General features: G+C 37.7%; 1 protein-coding gene across 1 annotated transcript; it reads left to right on the top strand.

Annotated features, from left to right (window-relative positions):
- The first annotated feature begins 1,218 nt into the window (after positions 1-1,218).
- gucy1b1 (guanylate cyclase 1 soluble subunit beta 1) lies at positions 1,219-18,006 on the top strand. Its single transcript, XM_035181747.2, has 13 exons — positions 1,219-1,348; positions 1,608-1,681; positions 4,372-4,472; positions 4,615-4,733; positions 5,893-6,090; positions 7,186-7,416; positions 7,605-7,721; positions 8,434-8,567; positions 9,915-10,112; positions 12,158-12,395; positions 13,667-13,807; positions 15,913-16,067; positions 16,541-18,006. The coding sequence occupies exons 1-13, from the start codon at positions 1,346-1,348 to the stop codon at positions 16,686-16,688; spliced, it is 1,857 nt and encodes a 618-aa protein (XP_035037638.1). The 5' UTR covers positions 1,219-1,345; the 3' UTR covers positions 16,689-18,006.
- Positions 18,007-18,464: the final 458 nt, after the last annotated feature.

The following is an 18,464-nucleotide window of genomic DNA, read 5'->3' as shown; positions in this document are numbered from 1 at the left end:
CATGTCAATCATTTCTTCCAGAGGTATGTGGTCCTATATATTTTATATATTCCATTTATTAGACGAAAGCATTCCAATTCAATTTTCCTAATAGAAGTAATGTATTTTTACTTTTTACCACTCTACACATGTTTATACTATATTTATTACATGAGTTTCACAGCACTCCTTTCCCATATAGAGGAAATATGAAAAACAGAAATACAATGAATGTTCTACTATCACTCATAATGATGTGCTTTAATCATTGTAATGTAATCAAAACGCAATAAATATTGACATTAACAGACGTAAGTGACTGGCTCCACACTGTTTAGAGTAGTATTCTATAAATAAATAAAAATGTAATGGCTATTTACATAAACAACTATTATATGATATAAAATGGTGGACAGTAACCGAGTATATTATATTTCATGTAAGTCATGTAAATACAAATACAATTTTAACTTACTTGCATTTACAGTGCAAAATATTTTAGTTTTTAATCTACTATGTACTTTTATGTGACAGCAGTTACAGGATACTTTGATTTGACATGAAAACCAAAACACATAACATATATAAGATGCATTCAAATATATGAATATGCATTTTAGATATTACATCATCAATAACGATAATAGTGCAACAATGAAATGTGCCTTTATATTTTGATATTCACTCGTAATAATACACATAGTGATAACTTGTACTTTTGATACTTATTTTACTTTTATTCAGTAAACTTCTAATGTTATTTCAATGATACATTTTCAATGCAGGACTCTACTTTTTTTTTTTTTATAAAGATAAATCTAATTACATCATACAAATGTTTCTAAATAGTCATGTTGCCATGCAAATAACTTTTTACGAAATAAAGAATAATATCAAAAATACTAAAATTATATATCTAATATATAAAATATATATCGTAAAAATACTATTTTCTAATACTAGTTAATACTATATTATATGATAGAATTAGATTTATATTTATAAATATTATTACTTTTACAAGAATGAATGTGAAAACAGTTACTATTTTAAAAATACTTGTACTTTTCAGATATTTCATGATGTTTAGCGTCAGAAATACACAAACTATGAATAAGCGGTAATCTCATGTTCGCCAGCATCACTGTGACAACGGCAGCTGCGTACTCATTGGCCAACAATCCCTTACGTAAGAGCAGCACTGCGCCGCTATTGGCCAGACTCACTGTCAGTCACGAGGTGAAGGGGGAAAGAAAGGGGGAAGGGGGCGTGGCCGCAGAAACAGCATCTGTAGCAAACGATGAAGGTTGAGTCACAATCATCGGGTTTTATCGCAGAATAAGGAGAAAGCGGAGCCGCTGACATTATGGTATGTTACCACACACGTTGTATTGTGTCTATAACATATTGTGTTTGTGTGGCGACGCGTGGTGATGGACATTTCCTGTTGGTTCTGTCCACTGTGAGGCAGTTACACAGTATTTAGTATTTGCTGTGCTGTGTATTAACAGGTGAAATAGATCTACAGCAGGATGTAATCTAAGTATACATGCATGTGATGTGAGTTATGTATGTGTGGGGGACAATTTGCATTGAATGATACTGACGTTGCTCGTGTTTATTCCCAGTATGGATTTGTGAATCACGCCTTGGAGCTGCTCGTTTTGAGGAATTATGGACCGGAAGTGTGGGAGGACATCAAGTGAGTTCATATGTGGATCCTGTGTTGTTTACTGATGGTCCGAGGATCAGGCTGAGGCCATCCACACCACAACACAGATATATACAGATACAGATATATACAGACAGATCTCAGACAGGCCTGCTGGACAGAGAGCTGCCTCTCAGCTCCCACTCTGCCAGTGACAGGGTGTCAGCAGGTCCTGACATCTCCTTTCATTGTAATGATTAACCTTCATTCTCTACAGGCTCACACCGACACCCAGATAACATGAACACACCACATTTAGAATGAGTTCCCACAGAACATCCAGTAGGAGGCTGCAACAGCCAAAGATCTTATCAAGACTTAACGTTTAATATATATTTATAAAGCTGATGCAAAGTGAGGATAGCTAACTCACGTTTGTTCTACCTCAGCTTCGTACATGTTTTGCTGTTTATCCAGTGTTTGTTATTCTCGGCTCATAAAGTTTAAAACAACAGCAACCTTCACTCAAGACTTTAAGTCAATCTTTAAACTAGAAATAAGAATAAGAATAATCACCAACCATCATATATATGGACTTTTGTTGTATTGCTATTGATGAAAAGGATATTGCGATAATAAGTTTAATTGTTTAATTGCCCAGATTACTCACTCAATTAGAAGTCTTGTCACAATAATTTGAGAAAATAAACAAAGTAAAGTAAATACGTGCAAGTATGGTCAGATAAAAATATATTATGTAAAAATATTTAGGCAGAAAATTGTCAGTGAGAATTATATATGAATATTGTTACTGATGCATTAAAGTTAACATTTTAGATCTGTAGCTTCTTTATATGTTGTTTGGCAGTTTCATGGGTAACAATGTGTTATATAAAAAAAGGGTTGTTTTTGCTTGATAAATTTAGTGGAGTGAAAAAGGGAAATATATTAAATAAATAAAAATATTAATCTTAAAAATAAAGTGAAGCAGAGAGTGAAAAATAACGTAGAATATAGTTTTCAATAAAAGTAGAGTGAGTCAGTTACATTCCACCTCCGTAAAGCTGCTTTATGTTTGTTGGATTCTTGAAGCCAATACAGACGATTATCACTGTTCAGTGAAAAACAAGCATGTCCCTGTTTTGCTTTTTCACACAAACTATCAGACAATGCGTTCCTTCATGTGTTGACAAGTTTACTCCCCTTCTCAAGATAAATTTAACAACTTAAGAACATGTTGTTATTATCTAGTAATTGCAGTGTCAAAGAGCTGAGAACAGGAATGTTTTCTGAGCTCATGAAAAGTTAACTTTTTGGAGATATTGTGGATTTCACAGGATAATAGTATATGTATCATTTAGAGGGAGAATGTCGCACATCGCAGTCCAACAGATAGTAAAAAGAATAAAAACCTTAATGGAGCAGAGGCACTTCAACGTGTTTTATTCTTAGTGATTAGAATCATCCTGGCCAGTTACATCTTATAGGATTGATAGCATTCCATTCTCCAGTGTAACGCTAACACGTCATTTTTTCTACATGTTAAAACACTTTGCCCCATCGTAGTTTATTTTTCATCTGTAGTATCAGCTGCCCTCAACTTGACCCTGCCGAAGAAAGAAAGGAGGAAAACACAGCAGCAGCTGCCTTGTGTAAATGTTTTCAAGCTTCTCCAGCCACCACAAAAAAAGAAAAATATATACTGCTGCGCAGCATCTCCGAATGTAACTCATCGTTATTTAACGCACGATTTATCATGTTTGGTCTGTTTTCCGACTTTGTAAATGAATTTTTATTTTCTTTCCGAAAGCTTTCAAGGCTTGGTATGTTTTTCCAGCTGGTACAGGTTGTGATAAGATGGCGGCTGCTGGTCAGGCCTGTAAATCATTTCTGTTTTCTCAGTTAAACAGGAGTAATCAGATCCTCATTAAGATTTCTGACATTTAAAAAGAAGTGGATGTCAAATGTATAAATAGTAAAGTGCGCTCTGTGCTCGCAGTGCAGAGGATCTGCTGTAGATCTTAAGCTGATTATTACAGTGTAACAACTTCAAAACAACATGGAAACCGTTTTTATGTTACTGTAAAATATAAATGTAACTTATTTAAAATTCAATAATCAATAATCAATTCAATTAATAATTTAAATATGTAAACATATAAATGAGATTTGTGAAAATGGGTTGTATATTATTATTATTTAATTTGATTTGATTTTAAAATATGTTAAAGCAGGATATAATTATGTTAATATGCATTTAACTCTACCTCTACCTTTGCTTTTAAGAGGAACGTTTTGCATAGTTTCTAATGTTTCCATGTGTTTTAGTTCTTCTCAACGATGCAAATATTAGCATGCTGTAATAAAACTACAAACAAGACCTGATAACTGATTGGCTTGGCTGTAGGAAAGACCATATAGATACCTACTGTCTATGTTTTAGATATTGTGGCGTTTCAAGGGTTATTCTCTCTTGACTACTTTACCTTATCTTCATTCATGGGGTTAGTTCTTGTCATGTAGGGTCTCTGATATTCCATCAAATCTGTCGTACTTGCCATAGGTTGTTAATTTCAGTCATTATCTCCTAAAAAGTCAAATGCAACTTTTTGAAACCTGCAGGAACCCTTATTAATCCAAAAAGGGAGTAAGAGTCGATTGCTTGAATAATGACAGTGACTGTTTACCTGTGCTGCAACATTTGCTGCAGCTCGTGAGTAACAGCTTCTCTTTGTTTTCAGGCGGGAGGCCCAGCTCGACATCGAGGGTCAGTTCCTCGTCAGGATCATATATGAAGACGGCAAAACCTACGATCTTGTAGCGGCTGCAAGTAAAGTTCTGAGTAAGTGGCAGAATTTCTGTTTGACTATTGTAAATAAACACCCACTCACTGTAGATGATATATGGTACAAATGGAGCTTAATGACACAAATAGAGCCCGTGTCACAAGCTGAGACATTAACACGCTCTGTTCTGTATTTCAGAGATCGACGCAGGAGACATCTTGCAGATGTTTGGGAAGATGTTTTTTGAATTCTGCCAAGAGTCCGGATACGACACCATCTTGCGAGTGTTGGGATCAAATGTTCGTGAATTCCTGCAGGTAGGGCTCTCTCCTCTTCTGTAGATATAACATTGTCGGGCTCACAGTGGAACATTTAGAAAAGGATCAAATCGATGCAGAGATATCTTCCCTTTTTTAGTCTATGCTTTGTTCCTCCTTGTCAAAACCCCTGGCATGTACATTTCCCACAATGCACATGAACAGATGACATGATGGGTTGGTGATCTGGGTGTATTGCACTAATGTAGCTCAGGAGTGGGCTAAATTAATCTTTCTAACAGTTTACACCCAGATATTTTCTCCTTTTCAAACTTGTAGTGTTTTGTGGCTTTGTCTGACGAATTAACCCTTGATGATGTCATAGTGATGTCATCAGGGGCTAGAGGCTTCATGCTAGTGCTGGTGGCTGGCTGCAGTATAAGTCATATATCCCACCTCCTCCATGTTAGTAGATGGGACCTGAGCCAAACAACAAAAAAAAAAAAATCAAAGAACACTTCAAATATATTTATGTCAAAGATGGTTTCTGTCATTTGAGGTAATTGTTAACACACTGACTGTATGTTTTCATATTTCAGTAAGTTTGGTTTTAATTAGCTATTTGATGCTATAAAAATACAAAACCACGATACACGCTCCAAAAGTGTAAGATAGTAGTGTTCGTATCTGGGATATTTTGGCTTCATTTTTGTGTAGTCCGAGGAAGAAGAGACTCATGGTCTTTTTTTAATACAGTCTATGGTGGATAGAAGTAGAAAAGTGGCATGAGAGCACATACTTCCAACAAGGCTAAAGTTCTATCTCGCCATGTTACTCAATGTAAAAAAAAAAATCCTGGATCCACCTGTTTCTCCGTATCCACTTTGAAAAGTAATGGGTTTTTCCTTGGGTCACTTCCCACCCCTCAACTAAATTTCATGGAAATTGGTTCAGTACGTTTTTGAATCATCCTGCTGACAGCCAGACAAACAAATGCCAATGAAAACACAACCTTCTTCAGGAGATCTCATCCTCCACTGCATCCTTCTTGAACATTCATATTTTAAATCTGTCTCTCACAAGTTCCCGATCGTTATGGGGGTGCACCACCCTTTAATGTTTAATGCATTTTGTACAGCTGATCATACCTCAGCCAGGTTTTAATTAAATCGTGCTGTGATTGAATGTTGCATATTTTATCTTCAAACTGAATTTTCAGAATTTGGACGCTCTGCATGACCACCTGGGCACCATTTATCCCGGCATGAGGGCTCCCTCATTTCGCTGCACCGACGCCGAGAAGGGAACCAATCTGATTCTTCACTACTACTCGGAGAGAGAGGGCCTGCAAGACATCGTGATTGGCATCATTAAAACCGTCGCTCAACAAATCCACGGAACAGAGATCGAGATGAAGGTCTGCGTCGCTGTTTTCATCCCCCCTCTCTGTGCTCGGTGAACTCGCAGCTCTAATAGCTCTCTCTGCTGCCGGTGATAAATGAAGATGACTTCCTTTTTTTTTTCCTCCCCCTGGTTTCTCTCTAAATTATGGTACAACATTCAATGAAGCCTTTAAGTGGCCGTAATGCTTTCTGTCAGAATGCGTAAGTTTGAGTCTGGGGATATAACTGAAGACATAATAACGTGGAGATTAAACAACAGAAAGTTTCCAAATATCCAAAACGGCAACAGAGCAGCGCTGTGACAACTGCGGTTCAGCACTTAGTTTTTTGGCATCTCCTCTTTGAGTCAGAGGATATTTTTAGATCCAAGTTATAGAGTCTCGAGCTTTGAGATGTCGGGGAGTTTTTTTCCTTCCGTGGTTTTACTTTAACTTTTTTCAAAGTGTTGTTTCATTTATATTCAACTAGATTCATTAGATAATCAATCCTGAGAGCCACACAATCTGATTTGTTTCAAACTAGTCAGTAAAAATCAACATCTCATAAACTTCCACTGGTATTTTTATTTGTATGTCCAGGGCCAGCCCACAGATCACAGTGTGTAATCTACACTAATAACTGGGGTTTGTTATCCTCCTCCGACATTTACTTTACTTTAGCCAGGGTTTTCTCCTCATTTTCAGGAGCGAGTGACATTTTCTCGTAAACCTAATCATATTGTACAGACAGGCTAACATTTTTTCAGCAATTGTGTGTGTAATGAAAGAACAGAAAATGGCAGACGCTCCAAATGTGACACCCAATTTTTCTGGAGGTATTAGCCTCTGTTGCTGTGGCAACAGGGTGCAGAGACGGCAGCTTGACGTCAGCATGCCTTATGCCCATAAACCCACAGAATAATGTCATTTTCTACCCTCCTAATTTTAGAATAAGACACCAGAGATTAATAATAATGTTAATGGGAGGATATTTAATCACACCGAAAATGGCAAAGGTTAAATATTTAATCCAAAACTGTGTCACTGCAGCAATCATGTGCCACAATATAGTGGAGTTTAACTAATTAATCAGAACAGCTGCATCATAATTCAATCGTTCATGTTACACAGATGATCCAACCGAAAAGCGAGGAGTGCGACCACATCAAGTTCCTCATCGAGGAGAAGGATTCAGAGGAGGAGGCGTTCTATGAGGATCTGGACGGCTTCGAGGAGAACGGCACGCAGGAGACTTGGATCAGTCCGTACACGTTCTGCAAGGCCTTCCCCTTCCACCTCATGTTCGACAAGGACCTGATGCTCACACAGTGTGGGAACGCCATTTATCGAGTGCTGCCACAGGTTCTCATGCACTTACACCTAAAGTCTGTTTTACACGCTGAAAACACGGGCTCATGAACTCAGCTCCTGATTGTGTCTCTGTGTTGATCTGGATTTCTCAAAAACTACCTAGGAATACATAATACAGATAACAAATATTACAATCTAATCTATTCTAATTCTAACCTTTTTATTTTTGGATTCCCCAGCTTCACCCGGGCTCGTGTATCCTTCCATCAGTCTTCTCTTTGGTCCGTCCTCACATTGACTTCAGCTATCATGGCATCCTGTCTCACATCAACACCGTCTTCGTGCTGCGAAGCAAGGTACAGTCAGTGTGACACATACTACACTAAACACAGTCTTCATCACATGACTCTTTTTGTTATGAAATAAACACTGGAACAGACCCAAAGTAAACATGATCAAAACCTGATTTTATTCTACACTACAGAAATGTGCTTATAGTCTTATGACAACATATTGATATGGATGAGCTCACTGATATTTTTAGAAGCTGCATGATATTTAGATTATGTGGGTTTCATCAACACCGTTAACGAGGATGAAATTGTTTGCGTGCCGAGATTGTTCAGCATGTGAACAATTAATCAAAGAAATGAATAATTTTAATTTAACATTGATATTTATGCACAGGGCAAAGAGTGCAAGGGTTTTAAATTGAATCCTGAGACGCAAATAGAAACTCGGGTGGTTTGAAATACAGTGAGAAGAGGAAATATTTGAATTTGTGTACTCGTGTGTCCTCACGGGACAGTAAATTCTCACATGTCAGTATATTAGCTGCAATGTTGTGAAAATGCACATCAGACTCATTGTGTGGAGACTTGTCTCAGAGCGCCACCGAATTCCACATGAAATCTGAACTAATGCTCTCCACTGGTAAAAGATGCACACAGCACTTAAAGCAAAATAATACAGAAAATAAAAGTTGAGCTGAAGTGGTGCACAGGTTTGAGGTAGATTTAGAGAAGAACTTCGTATGAAATATTCATAAGTGTGATGTAATCCTGCCAGGAGGGCGTGCTGAATGTGGAGACGGTGGAGAACGAGGACGAGCTGACGGGTGTGGAGATCAGCTGTCTGAGATTGAAAGGACAGATGATTTACTTGCCAGAGGCGGAGAACATCCTTTTTCTCTGCTCACCCAGGTAAAGCCACAGTGCCTTGGCTCCAACAGAAGCATACGCTCAATATCCAAACCCAGACTGAAGGGGAACACTCCACTATTCTGGCACATATTCAAAATCCTGACAAATAAAATGTGTTGTCATTTAACTTCTATTTATATAAAATAAAACTAATAATATACATAAACATACAGGCCAGTATAGTTTTGAATACATTTTGAAGCTGTTAAAACTTGCTGCGTCTGCTCAAATATCTCACCAGTATTTGTTTTAGTCCATTGGTCCTCATTACCACTATATTGATAACATGCTGAAAGGTTATCTCTATTGTGTTAGTGTTTATCTTTATGTTCCCAACTTTAAATATTTGAACCTAAAGATTTTTAAGTAATATTTTATACACAAATATTTACTTCATTAAAAGAAGTTTGTCTTGTGTTAACATTAGTCAACATCTTATTTTGAAAATATAGAGAATGAGTACACACAGTAGGTCATATACACAGTGTCAGTGTGAGTGTCAATACATGTTCTTATTGATCATATCTCATCATAAATACCAAATATCACATGTTTTTTCAAAAATAAACTTGTATTTTTATACATTGAATTGTTAGAGCTAAATATCATTTGTGCAAAAATTACAAGAAATACAGTCTATGACCTTCAATACGAGTACATTACATAAACATTTCACATCAGATCTTTTCTAATATATTATCTATATAAACTGTATCAGAGGGTAAAAAGGTGAAGCATTATTTATTCGCACAAGAACAATTTATATTCTGTGACCCAACCAAATGAATTTGAGGGCACATGGTGAGAGAAAACAACCTGACCAGGAAACTGAGAGACATGTGAGCTGGTAATTACATGGCTTCTCCTGCAGTGACCTCCATTAGCCTCCGTGGCCTTCATGCAACCAATCAGACATTTCTCGTGAAATATCGGACGCGGGAGAGAGCAGGGTTTAAGAGATCTTGTCCTCACTGATCGAAAAACACTTTGCAGAGGACAAGATCAGTGTTTCCACGAAGGGTTGCCGCCCGACAGAAATCTGCAGAGACGCGTTCACCGGACTGGAGAGGTCTCGTACCACAGTGTCTGACCTCATGCCACAAGAACAACATTTATCTGGAGACAGTCTGTGATCTCACTGCTGCTGGTCCACACTTTATGCTCCGTTTTAATTACTTCTCGTTCTTGGGTTGAGCAACAAGTCTGCAGACATCCTGCCTCCACACACTCAAGTCAGACATTTACGACTATTTCTGTTTGAAAATAACTCACGTCAGCTGTAATGACTTAATATTTCATGCCATGTCTCCTCTCTTCGTTCACCCATTCTCTATTTTTGGTGATCAGTGTCATGAACCTGGACGATCTTACACGGAGGGGGCTGTACCTGAGCGACATCCCGCTACATGATGCCACACGTGACCTGGTGCTGCTGGGCGAGCAGTTTCGTGAGGAGTACAAACTGACACAGGAGCTGGAGATCTTGACAGATCGTCTGCAGCACACACTCCGGGCCCTGGAGGACGAGAAGAAGAAGACGGACAGGTCGGACTGTTTTTATCGATTGTCCTTTTTCTTTTTTTGTTCAGGATACACCGACATGCTGCTTTAGTAAATGACAAAACTCTTATTTTAAACATACATCATCGTCAGCTCAAACAACGACTCTCATACCTGCCAGATATTTATTTACCTCAAACACAGAATTGTAAATAAACATTAAGGTAAAAACATTGACCCACTCAAACTGAGGCATTCACACAACTACTGAACCCCAGGGAATGTCAAAGCTCTTTGAGCCCGGTCTTTCCACACTCATGAAAGTTTGCATATTTGTGTCTGTCGTCATCTGACCACTCACTCTCGTAAATGTAATATATCAGAAACCCCCACAGGGAATTTTATCACATGTGACACAAACATTCACTATGACAAAGTTTCCCACAAATGTCTAATAGGATAAAATGTCATATGTACACATACATGATATGAAATGAAATTGGACAGTTAAAGGGTCATAGGTCAGCTTCACTGTCACATCATAATGCTCCAAAATAACGCCATCATTCAGAAACAGAAGGGGAGATTGAGACGATATTTCCAGCAACCAATTATTTAGCTTTACTTAAAAGGCTGAAAAAGGCAACACTATTTAATTTTAAACAAGTAAAATACATAGATGAGAGAAATGACATACTTGTTATGAAGCAGATTTTTTGTAATACTTTGTAATCATCCTGAAACCCCTTATTTCTCTTTTGCCCCCGTGGAGGGGTCGTGATCCTCAGGTTGGGAACCACAGCTCTGAGAAATAACTTCGTTTTTTCACTCACATCTTAATTTGTTTAAAAACTTGAAACTTGAAGTCACTGAGAAAAAAATTCCTATTACAGTCATTCAAGAATATGTGGATCCCAACACTCGGGAAGATGGTGTCGTATTCTGAGTCTTGGCAGAATTTAAGAAACGTCTTCCCAAACATCTGCAAGATGCGTCAATCTCTGAAGAACAGAACCGAGCTTGTTAATATCTCAGCTTGTAACACACATTAGGTTTAACTATATGTTACATCCCTGTAATTATCTGCAGGGAAGTCAACCTCAAACTCACCATGTGTACACTGGTGTTATTCTCGTTTTATCTTCCTCCAGTGGAAAAATAAACACCAAAGATCGTTCGTGAACTTGTCTTTTAAAAGTTGGGCCCATTGCCATTTATTTTTCAACTACCCCCTTTTATGGACTGATTTTAAACAAGGAACACCGAAGATACAGTGCGACCACCTACGGTCAGAATCTATTGATATACTCAAGTTGATATTTGCCTCAGCTACTTTTCAGCCCCTGTTATGGTGAAGACACTCTGACTCTGGCTTTCAGAGAAAGGCCTGTCATAGTAATTTGGCACAGCAGCGGGTGACAGCTGGAGAGCAGCACGGAGGTGGACCGTGGTCTTTATTAAGACTGGAGCAACCCAATCTTCTTCTCACAGGAGAAGACTTTCACTCCCCGAATGGATCCCGACATTATTATTCTCACCTCTGGTCTCAGTGCCTCAGGCTCCCAACATTGATTAGAATTCATGGCTCCGCTTTAAATATTTAAAATAACTGTTGCTACTCTGTCGAGCTTCACAACAATGAGCTTCCCGGCCATGAAAACATATATCTATGCTGTGTTTGCTGCTGTTTACCTCGTAAGAATAATTTCTCTATATGCTCATGTATGTGAATCATTTAAGATGTTGTAGATAAATATGTGCAGCCTTGTCTCCTGGGTGAATACACTTTATATACACATGTATAGATTTCTGTTTGGTAACTGTTGTCTGTATTTATCATGTGTCCTCAAAATACGATGTATCATGGAAGGTATTTTGCTTTTAACAGGCTGCCATGGTCTAACTAGTTACCATAGAAACACCACACTCCCATCCGAGAGCAGCTTGCATAGCAAAATGACCAAAAGGTGGTGGGTGAGCGTATAACATGCCGATCCCACGGCCAAACCTCAGTCTGGCAGCCCCAGCCGATTAACTGCTGCCATAACTACGCTTCCACTCAAATTGTTCATTTCTCTCCTTCCTCTCAGATTGCTCTATTCCGTTCTGCCGCCATCTGTTGCCAACGAGCTGCGGCACAAACGGCCCGTCCCGGCCAAACGCTACGACAACCTGACCATCCTCTTCAGTGGCATCGTGGGATTTAACGCCTTCTGCAGCAAACACGCCTCAGCCGAGGGGGCCATCAAGATCGTCAACCTGCTCAATGATGTCTACACGCGTTTTGACATCTTGACGGACTCTCGCAAGAACCCTTATGTGTACAAGGTTAGAAGAAAGAGTTGTACCATAATATAATATCATGTTTATTTCTAAATACCTCTCTCACTAAAAAGGCTGAAAAAAGGACTGGATTTAAGCAGCACAGTGAAAAGTAGAGGTTTCAGAGAGTCAACTCGCACCAAATTTCACACACTCATAGATATCAGTCTCCTAAATAACTATAAGACCTATACCGCATCCTTCCACCAAGTGTCGTCATAATCTATCAAGTACTTTTTGTGTTATCCTGCTAACCAACAGACAAACAAGGCCGAACAGTCTCCTTATGAAACCACAATTAAATTCACTTTATTTTGATTTTTATTTGGATCTGCACCAAATTGCACACACTCATAAATATCAGTCCCCTAAATGGATCAGATTTTTCTTACATTTTTTTAATTCAAGACCCATGAATTATTCTCTGAGAAATCAATGTAAAAAATACCCCATCTCACAATGTTAAAGAAAGGGAAAAATAACCCTCCTGAATCGACTCTCTGATCTGGATCTGCACAAAATATTCAATGGGTTATTATACCTTGGGTGATGCCGTACCCCTCCAGAAAACTTTATGGAAATCGGATTGAGATGTTCTTGCTTAATCCTGTTCACAGAAAAAAACAATGCAGATGAAAACAAAACCTCCCTGGCGGAGGCAATAATCAAGGTGCAGACTATAGATCTATTTAAATTTAGACGTACAAGTACTGTTAAAGTCGACGATCTGAGTTGGTTCTCCAGCTTTAATGCACGAAGCCCCCCGACTCTCTGGTGACTGATGTTTTGTAATTATAAGCACACAGAGTCAGTAAGAGAGGATTTATACCAATTGACTTGAGTTTTTCACCATATGAAGAACAGAACCAGCTTCTAAACACGGTGCAGTTTTACGGAGGCACTGCACGGTTTTATAGGCCTCGTGCAGCAGATTTACACTCCAGGCTTTCAGACAAGAATGCACTTTAAGAAGTCAAACAGACCTCGCCACTTCCAAAGGATCAGCCTCAGGCACTGGGTCACCAAAAGAAGTAATATTTACTCTAGGAGCTGAATGGCTTGGTGGTCCTGGGCTTTTCAGCCGGGCTCCAAGAGGCCCTGGATGTCTTAAAGCTGATGTAAGTGTTTAAGTGTTTATCTCAGGGTGTTTCAGTTTATTTTTAGCAGCACGGTGCATTCAAGAAATCTCAGTGGGATCAGATGATTTTTGCATGAAATGACACTAAGGCACAGATGAAACAGGCTCTGATGTCGTTCACATGTTTTTGCTCCCACAGGTGGAAACGGTGGGTGATAAGTACATGACAGTGAGTGGCCTGCCAGAGCCGTGCACGCACCACGCCAAGTCCATCTGCCACCTCGCTCTCGATATGATGGAGATTGCTGGACAGGTCAAAGTGGATGATAAACCAGTGCAGGTGTGGTAGAAACACATTCAATAATTATCCCAATATCTATTTCATCAATAGAAAAATAACAAAAGTCCAATACATATCTATATTATTCGTATGCATTGTGCCCAGTGAGGATGTATAACACATAATTGATCAACCTCAGATGTTTAAAATCAAGTGTTTGTCTTCTCCTTTTTAAAAAAAAATTGGATATTTATTGTGATAATTCAATATTGACTGAAAAGAACGTTTTCTATCTTGGCTGTATCGCTCAGCTCTATCAGAAAATATATTTTTTGTTAGTTTCTTATGTCTGTACTCGAAATCTTGAAGTCTTAAATGAGGCATTGACGGTGAGCAGGATGGCTGTTGTCCACGGTCAATTTAGCAAACTGGGAGAAATTAGAAATATTTGATTAAAACAAGGAAATAAAACACATGAATTAAAATAAGGAAAAGGTTACAGACAGAGAAGTTTAATAATCTTTTTAACACTGCTTCTGCTCTCTTTAAATGATAATCACAATTTTAAGCATATATATTTTGTAAATGTTTTATTGATGTAATAATAATAATAATAATATATATATATATATACATAAATGCAGCTCAAGTTGCTTGACAAATAAAATAAGATAAATTGAATGAATAAAATAAAGTAAAATAATAAAATATATAAAAGCATATAAAAAGTTACACAAAACAATAGACCATGCAAAGTTGTTATAAGAATGAACAAAACGATAAAACATATAAAGTATTAGTAGACCAAAAGTCATGATAAAATCCAGAAGCACTAAAAAGATGCAACCAATAAAACAGGATCGAAAAAGAGCAGCAGTATGAATAAGTTTAGTGAAACAATCTGATAAAACACAAGGTTCTTGATCGAAGGGAAAAGATGAGTTTCGTTTTGAGTTGGTTCCTGAATTAATGCTCCACATAATATCACAGATTGACTTTATTCATTCTCACTTTTTTAAATGGGCAGAGTTTGAGTGTGGGCAGAAAACATGTATAAGAATAATAATTAGCAGTATTTTTGTGCTTCAAGTTTATTTATTTTTATTTCATTAGCAATGTTATTTTGGCAAAGATAATTTTTCTCTGTTACCGTCCAGTTTTTCTTTAAACTCCACACGTTAACGTGTCAGACGTCTGCTGCAGCTGACTCAATACGAACAACTCTTCAGCCTTGGGCCCTTTTTTCTTGCTGATTGATTTTAGAATAACTGCATCTGTGCATCTGGACATATTTCCAGAGTGAAGTAATGCGCAGTGAAAAGTTGGAGAGAAAACAGCAGACTTTTGTTTAACCGAGTGTTGGAGATTGTTATTGTATCGATGACTGTTGAGACCTGACTCTGGAAAATCATGTCTGCTTAACAAAAGGCTGTTTATTTTGGGACATGGCACTGGCTGAAGAGGAGTCCGGTTTAGAAGCGAAAACAGACTCAAATCATCTCACGACCCCGCCGCTAAAAATAGAAACTCATTTGTCGCAGACACTTACAGCGTCTTCACGGTCTGAAGACAATAAGCACTGAAGAGCCTTCAGGTTCAAGTATAAATATTAGGCTGTAGATTGCCTCAGGCTACTTTTGGAAGTGATAGTTTTCCGCCAACCCCCAAATCAAAAATTTGTGCACGGAGGGATTTCTGGCAAAGCTAACCTTATATCCACCCACCAAATTTTGCACCTTTTCAGTCAGTAGCTTTAAGATTTTGTGCCAACACACTAAGAGAAGTGTTTCACTTGATAGCTGCTTAAATGTTTTTATCTTGTTCTTTCTCGGTGAAACACAAATCATATTCTTGGTCCTCATTTTAACATTTACAAGGTTTATTAGAAAGTTTGGATTATTTTTCCTCAAATTCAATCCGTGCATTTTGTGTTGATGTGGTTTTGAAACATAAGTCAGTGTAACGTGCTGCGCTCAGGAATGAATTCAACACAGATAGCAAATTATAATATTGAAGTAAACTTAATATTTAAGCCTGATTTTTCCAGTAGTTGACAAAAGGTATCGACATTTTTGGCATCTTTATTTGCTTAGTTCAAATTATAACCAAAAATACGGAGCACTAATAATAGATGTCATGAAGAGTCTCTTCTTGTGTCTTTCCAGATCACGATCGGTATCCACACAGGGGAAGTGGTGACTGGGGTGATCGGGCAGAGGATGCCCAGATATTGCCTTTTTGGAAACACGGTCAACCTCACCAGTCGTACTGAAACTACTGGTGAGAAGGGAAAAATAAACATCTCTGAATATACTTATCGGTAAGTGAAAGAACCCATTACATTTTGGTGCCGATTTGGATCAGGGATCTTTAACATTGTAAGATAGGGTGTGTTATTCATAATTCATGGATCTTGATGGAAAAAATAGTGTTAAGGGGACTGATATTTATGAGTGTGCGCAATTTGGCGCAGATCCTGATAAAAATATGGATGAAGTGAATTTAAATCTGGTTTCATAAGGGGACCGCTGGGCCTTGACGGAGGTATGCGCTCTGCTGCCCTTCTAATTTCATCAGTATTTATTCTTCCTCTTTGTTCAGTAATTCCTTTGTAGGGAAATGCCACGAATAGATAAGAAGAAGTTGGAAACCATTTTGACATACGCTGCTGTGAGAATACATGACAGAAATATTTGATATTTAATGTTATTTGTTAAATTGTGAGATAAGAACTCACCCAGGCTCATATACAGCGTGATTGATTTTGCGATGGTGTCGACGTTGTACTTCCAGGTGTTTGCAGTCTGCTGAGAACGCAGACCCTCAGTTTCACTTGGAGTATCGAGGACCCATCAGCATGAAAGGAAAGAAGGAGCCGATGAAGGTCTATTTCCTGTCCAGGACGTCCACAGACTCAGAGTCCGCCACAGTCGAAGCTTGACCGTCCAACACTGAAACGTCAAGAGCGTCGTCTGATGAAAACTTCAGTCTGGCCAGGTTTTGAGAACGAGACGGATTAGAAGAGGGATTATTTATCCACAGACAGATATTTGTAGGATTTATGAACCACAGTTTGTTTTTGATCAAAGTGAGTATGAACCTGTTCCCTGTTTTCTCCCTGACTATTGACATCACTTCACAATATTCTTTGGGGGTTAACACAACATTGCAGTGTTTCATGATCAGTAAAAGTCAGACATACAATGTTTGGTGTGTTCAAGTTTGATTCACTTTTGGACAGAAAACACTCACATTGTTGTTTTCTGAAGGTTTGGATAAGAAAACCATTTTCCATCTCTTATATGTTTTTAGTTACTAATTTTATACACTGTCCTTCTGAAGTTTGCCAAAAATACTGAGAATCTCTTCAGTTTGCCAAAATGACTCATTTCACCTCAGATAAATGAAATACTGTATTTTTTAAACGTTGACATTTTCACCGTTGGAATAACAAGAATTAAATCTGGATAAAGAGTGTAATTCAGATAATAATACTAATAATACACTCTTTCTTTGTAGTAAAATAAAACTCAAGACGTTCGTGCCAAACATTACTGTCTATTTGAGATATGAGAATTTTACACTGAATATATTTCACAGGCGTCAAGACCATTTAAAGAAATAAGAATTTATAAATGTAGTATTTATATGGATTTAATGTTCTTCTTCACATGTTTAACATGTTGCGTTATTTTTTTAAAGTCACAAACGATGCAGTGTTGAGCCATCACTAAACCTGTGTTATCATATATTGATCACTGAATCCTAAAGTATTGTCCCATAAATATAAATGTGAGTAAACACGACTTTATTTAACATATTTATTGCACCTTTCTACTCATCACACAGTAAATTTGTCTGGTTTTATTAAATAATAATGAGTAATTATTTTCAACTGAGCTCTGTTACTTCTACTTATTTATTGTTAGTGTTACTTTTGTATTTATTCTTTGACTTTTTAGTTGAAATGTAATGATCACCCGTAGAGAAACAAATGTAGTACATTTTACTATGGAGGAAACTACTGTAGAAGTAAAACTGTGTGCTTTATGTGTTTGGTTTATTTCACGTGTGTACATGTGCTGTATTTTTTCACCACGTTGTTTTCTTTTGTATTACACGTCACAGTGTCCTCTCCAAGAAGAAGAAACAAACCGGTGCCTCATGCACTGTACGAGTGCAGTTCTGTGGTTCTCAGACATGATTGTTTTAGTAATGTCTCTGTTGGGAGGTTAACTAATAAAAACAGTCTAAAGATATATTGTTTACTGTGTTTTCTTTTGTACAGAACAACCTCTGGGGTCAGATCGCATAATATGGGTCAAATAAAAAAATAACATGAACTCTATTTTATAGTCTAAGGGGTAATAAAGTATATTTACTTTGTTACTGTACTGAAGTACATTTTTTGATGTACCTGTACTTTACTTAAATTTATTGATTTTCTGGTACTTCTCACTTTACTCCACTACATACATCAACAAATATCTGTACTTTCTACTCCTCTACATTTCACTGTGGATTGTGTTCATGTTGTTTTTTTATACTTTTGAAAAGTAATCAATACAGGGAAGGTAACAGTAGACACTGGTTTCAGAAACATGTCAAATGGATTTGGCCACTACCATAATGAAACTCAGCCATAATGACGCAGAAGAGAATAGGCTACACTCGGCAAGTACTTCTACTTCTAATACTTCCAAGTCTATTTAAAAGC

Source organism: Hippoglossus stenolepis, chromosome 2 (assembly GCF_022539355.2).
Source record: "Hippoglossus stenolepis isolate QCI-W04-F060 chromosome 2, HSTE1.2, whole genome shotgun sequence".
NCBI lineage: Eukaryota > Metazoa > Chordata > Actinopteri > Pleuronectiformes > Pleuronectidae > Hippoglossus > Hippoglossus stenolepis.
Note: the sequence above shows the minus strand (reverse complement) of the source record. Positions and strands in the feature narration are given on the sequence as shown.

Coding starts and splice junctions, on each gene's coding strand:
- gucy1b1 (XM_035181747.2), top strand. Junction 4,734..5,892: donor ATGTTCGTGAATTCCTGCAG/GTAGGGCTCTCT, acceptor CTGAATTTTCAG/AATTTGGACGCTCTGCATGA. Junction 12,396..13,666: donor AGAACCCTTATGTGTACAAG/GTTAGAAGAAAG, acceptor TTGCTCCCACAG/GTGGAAACGGTGGGTGATAA.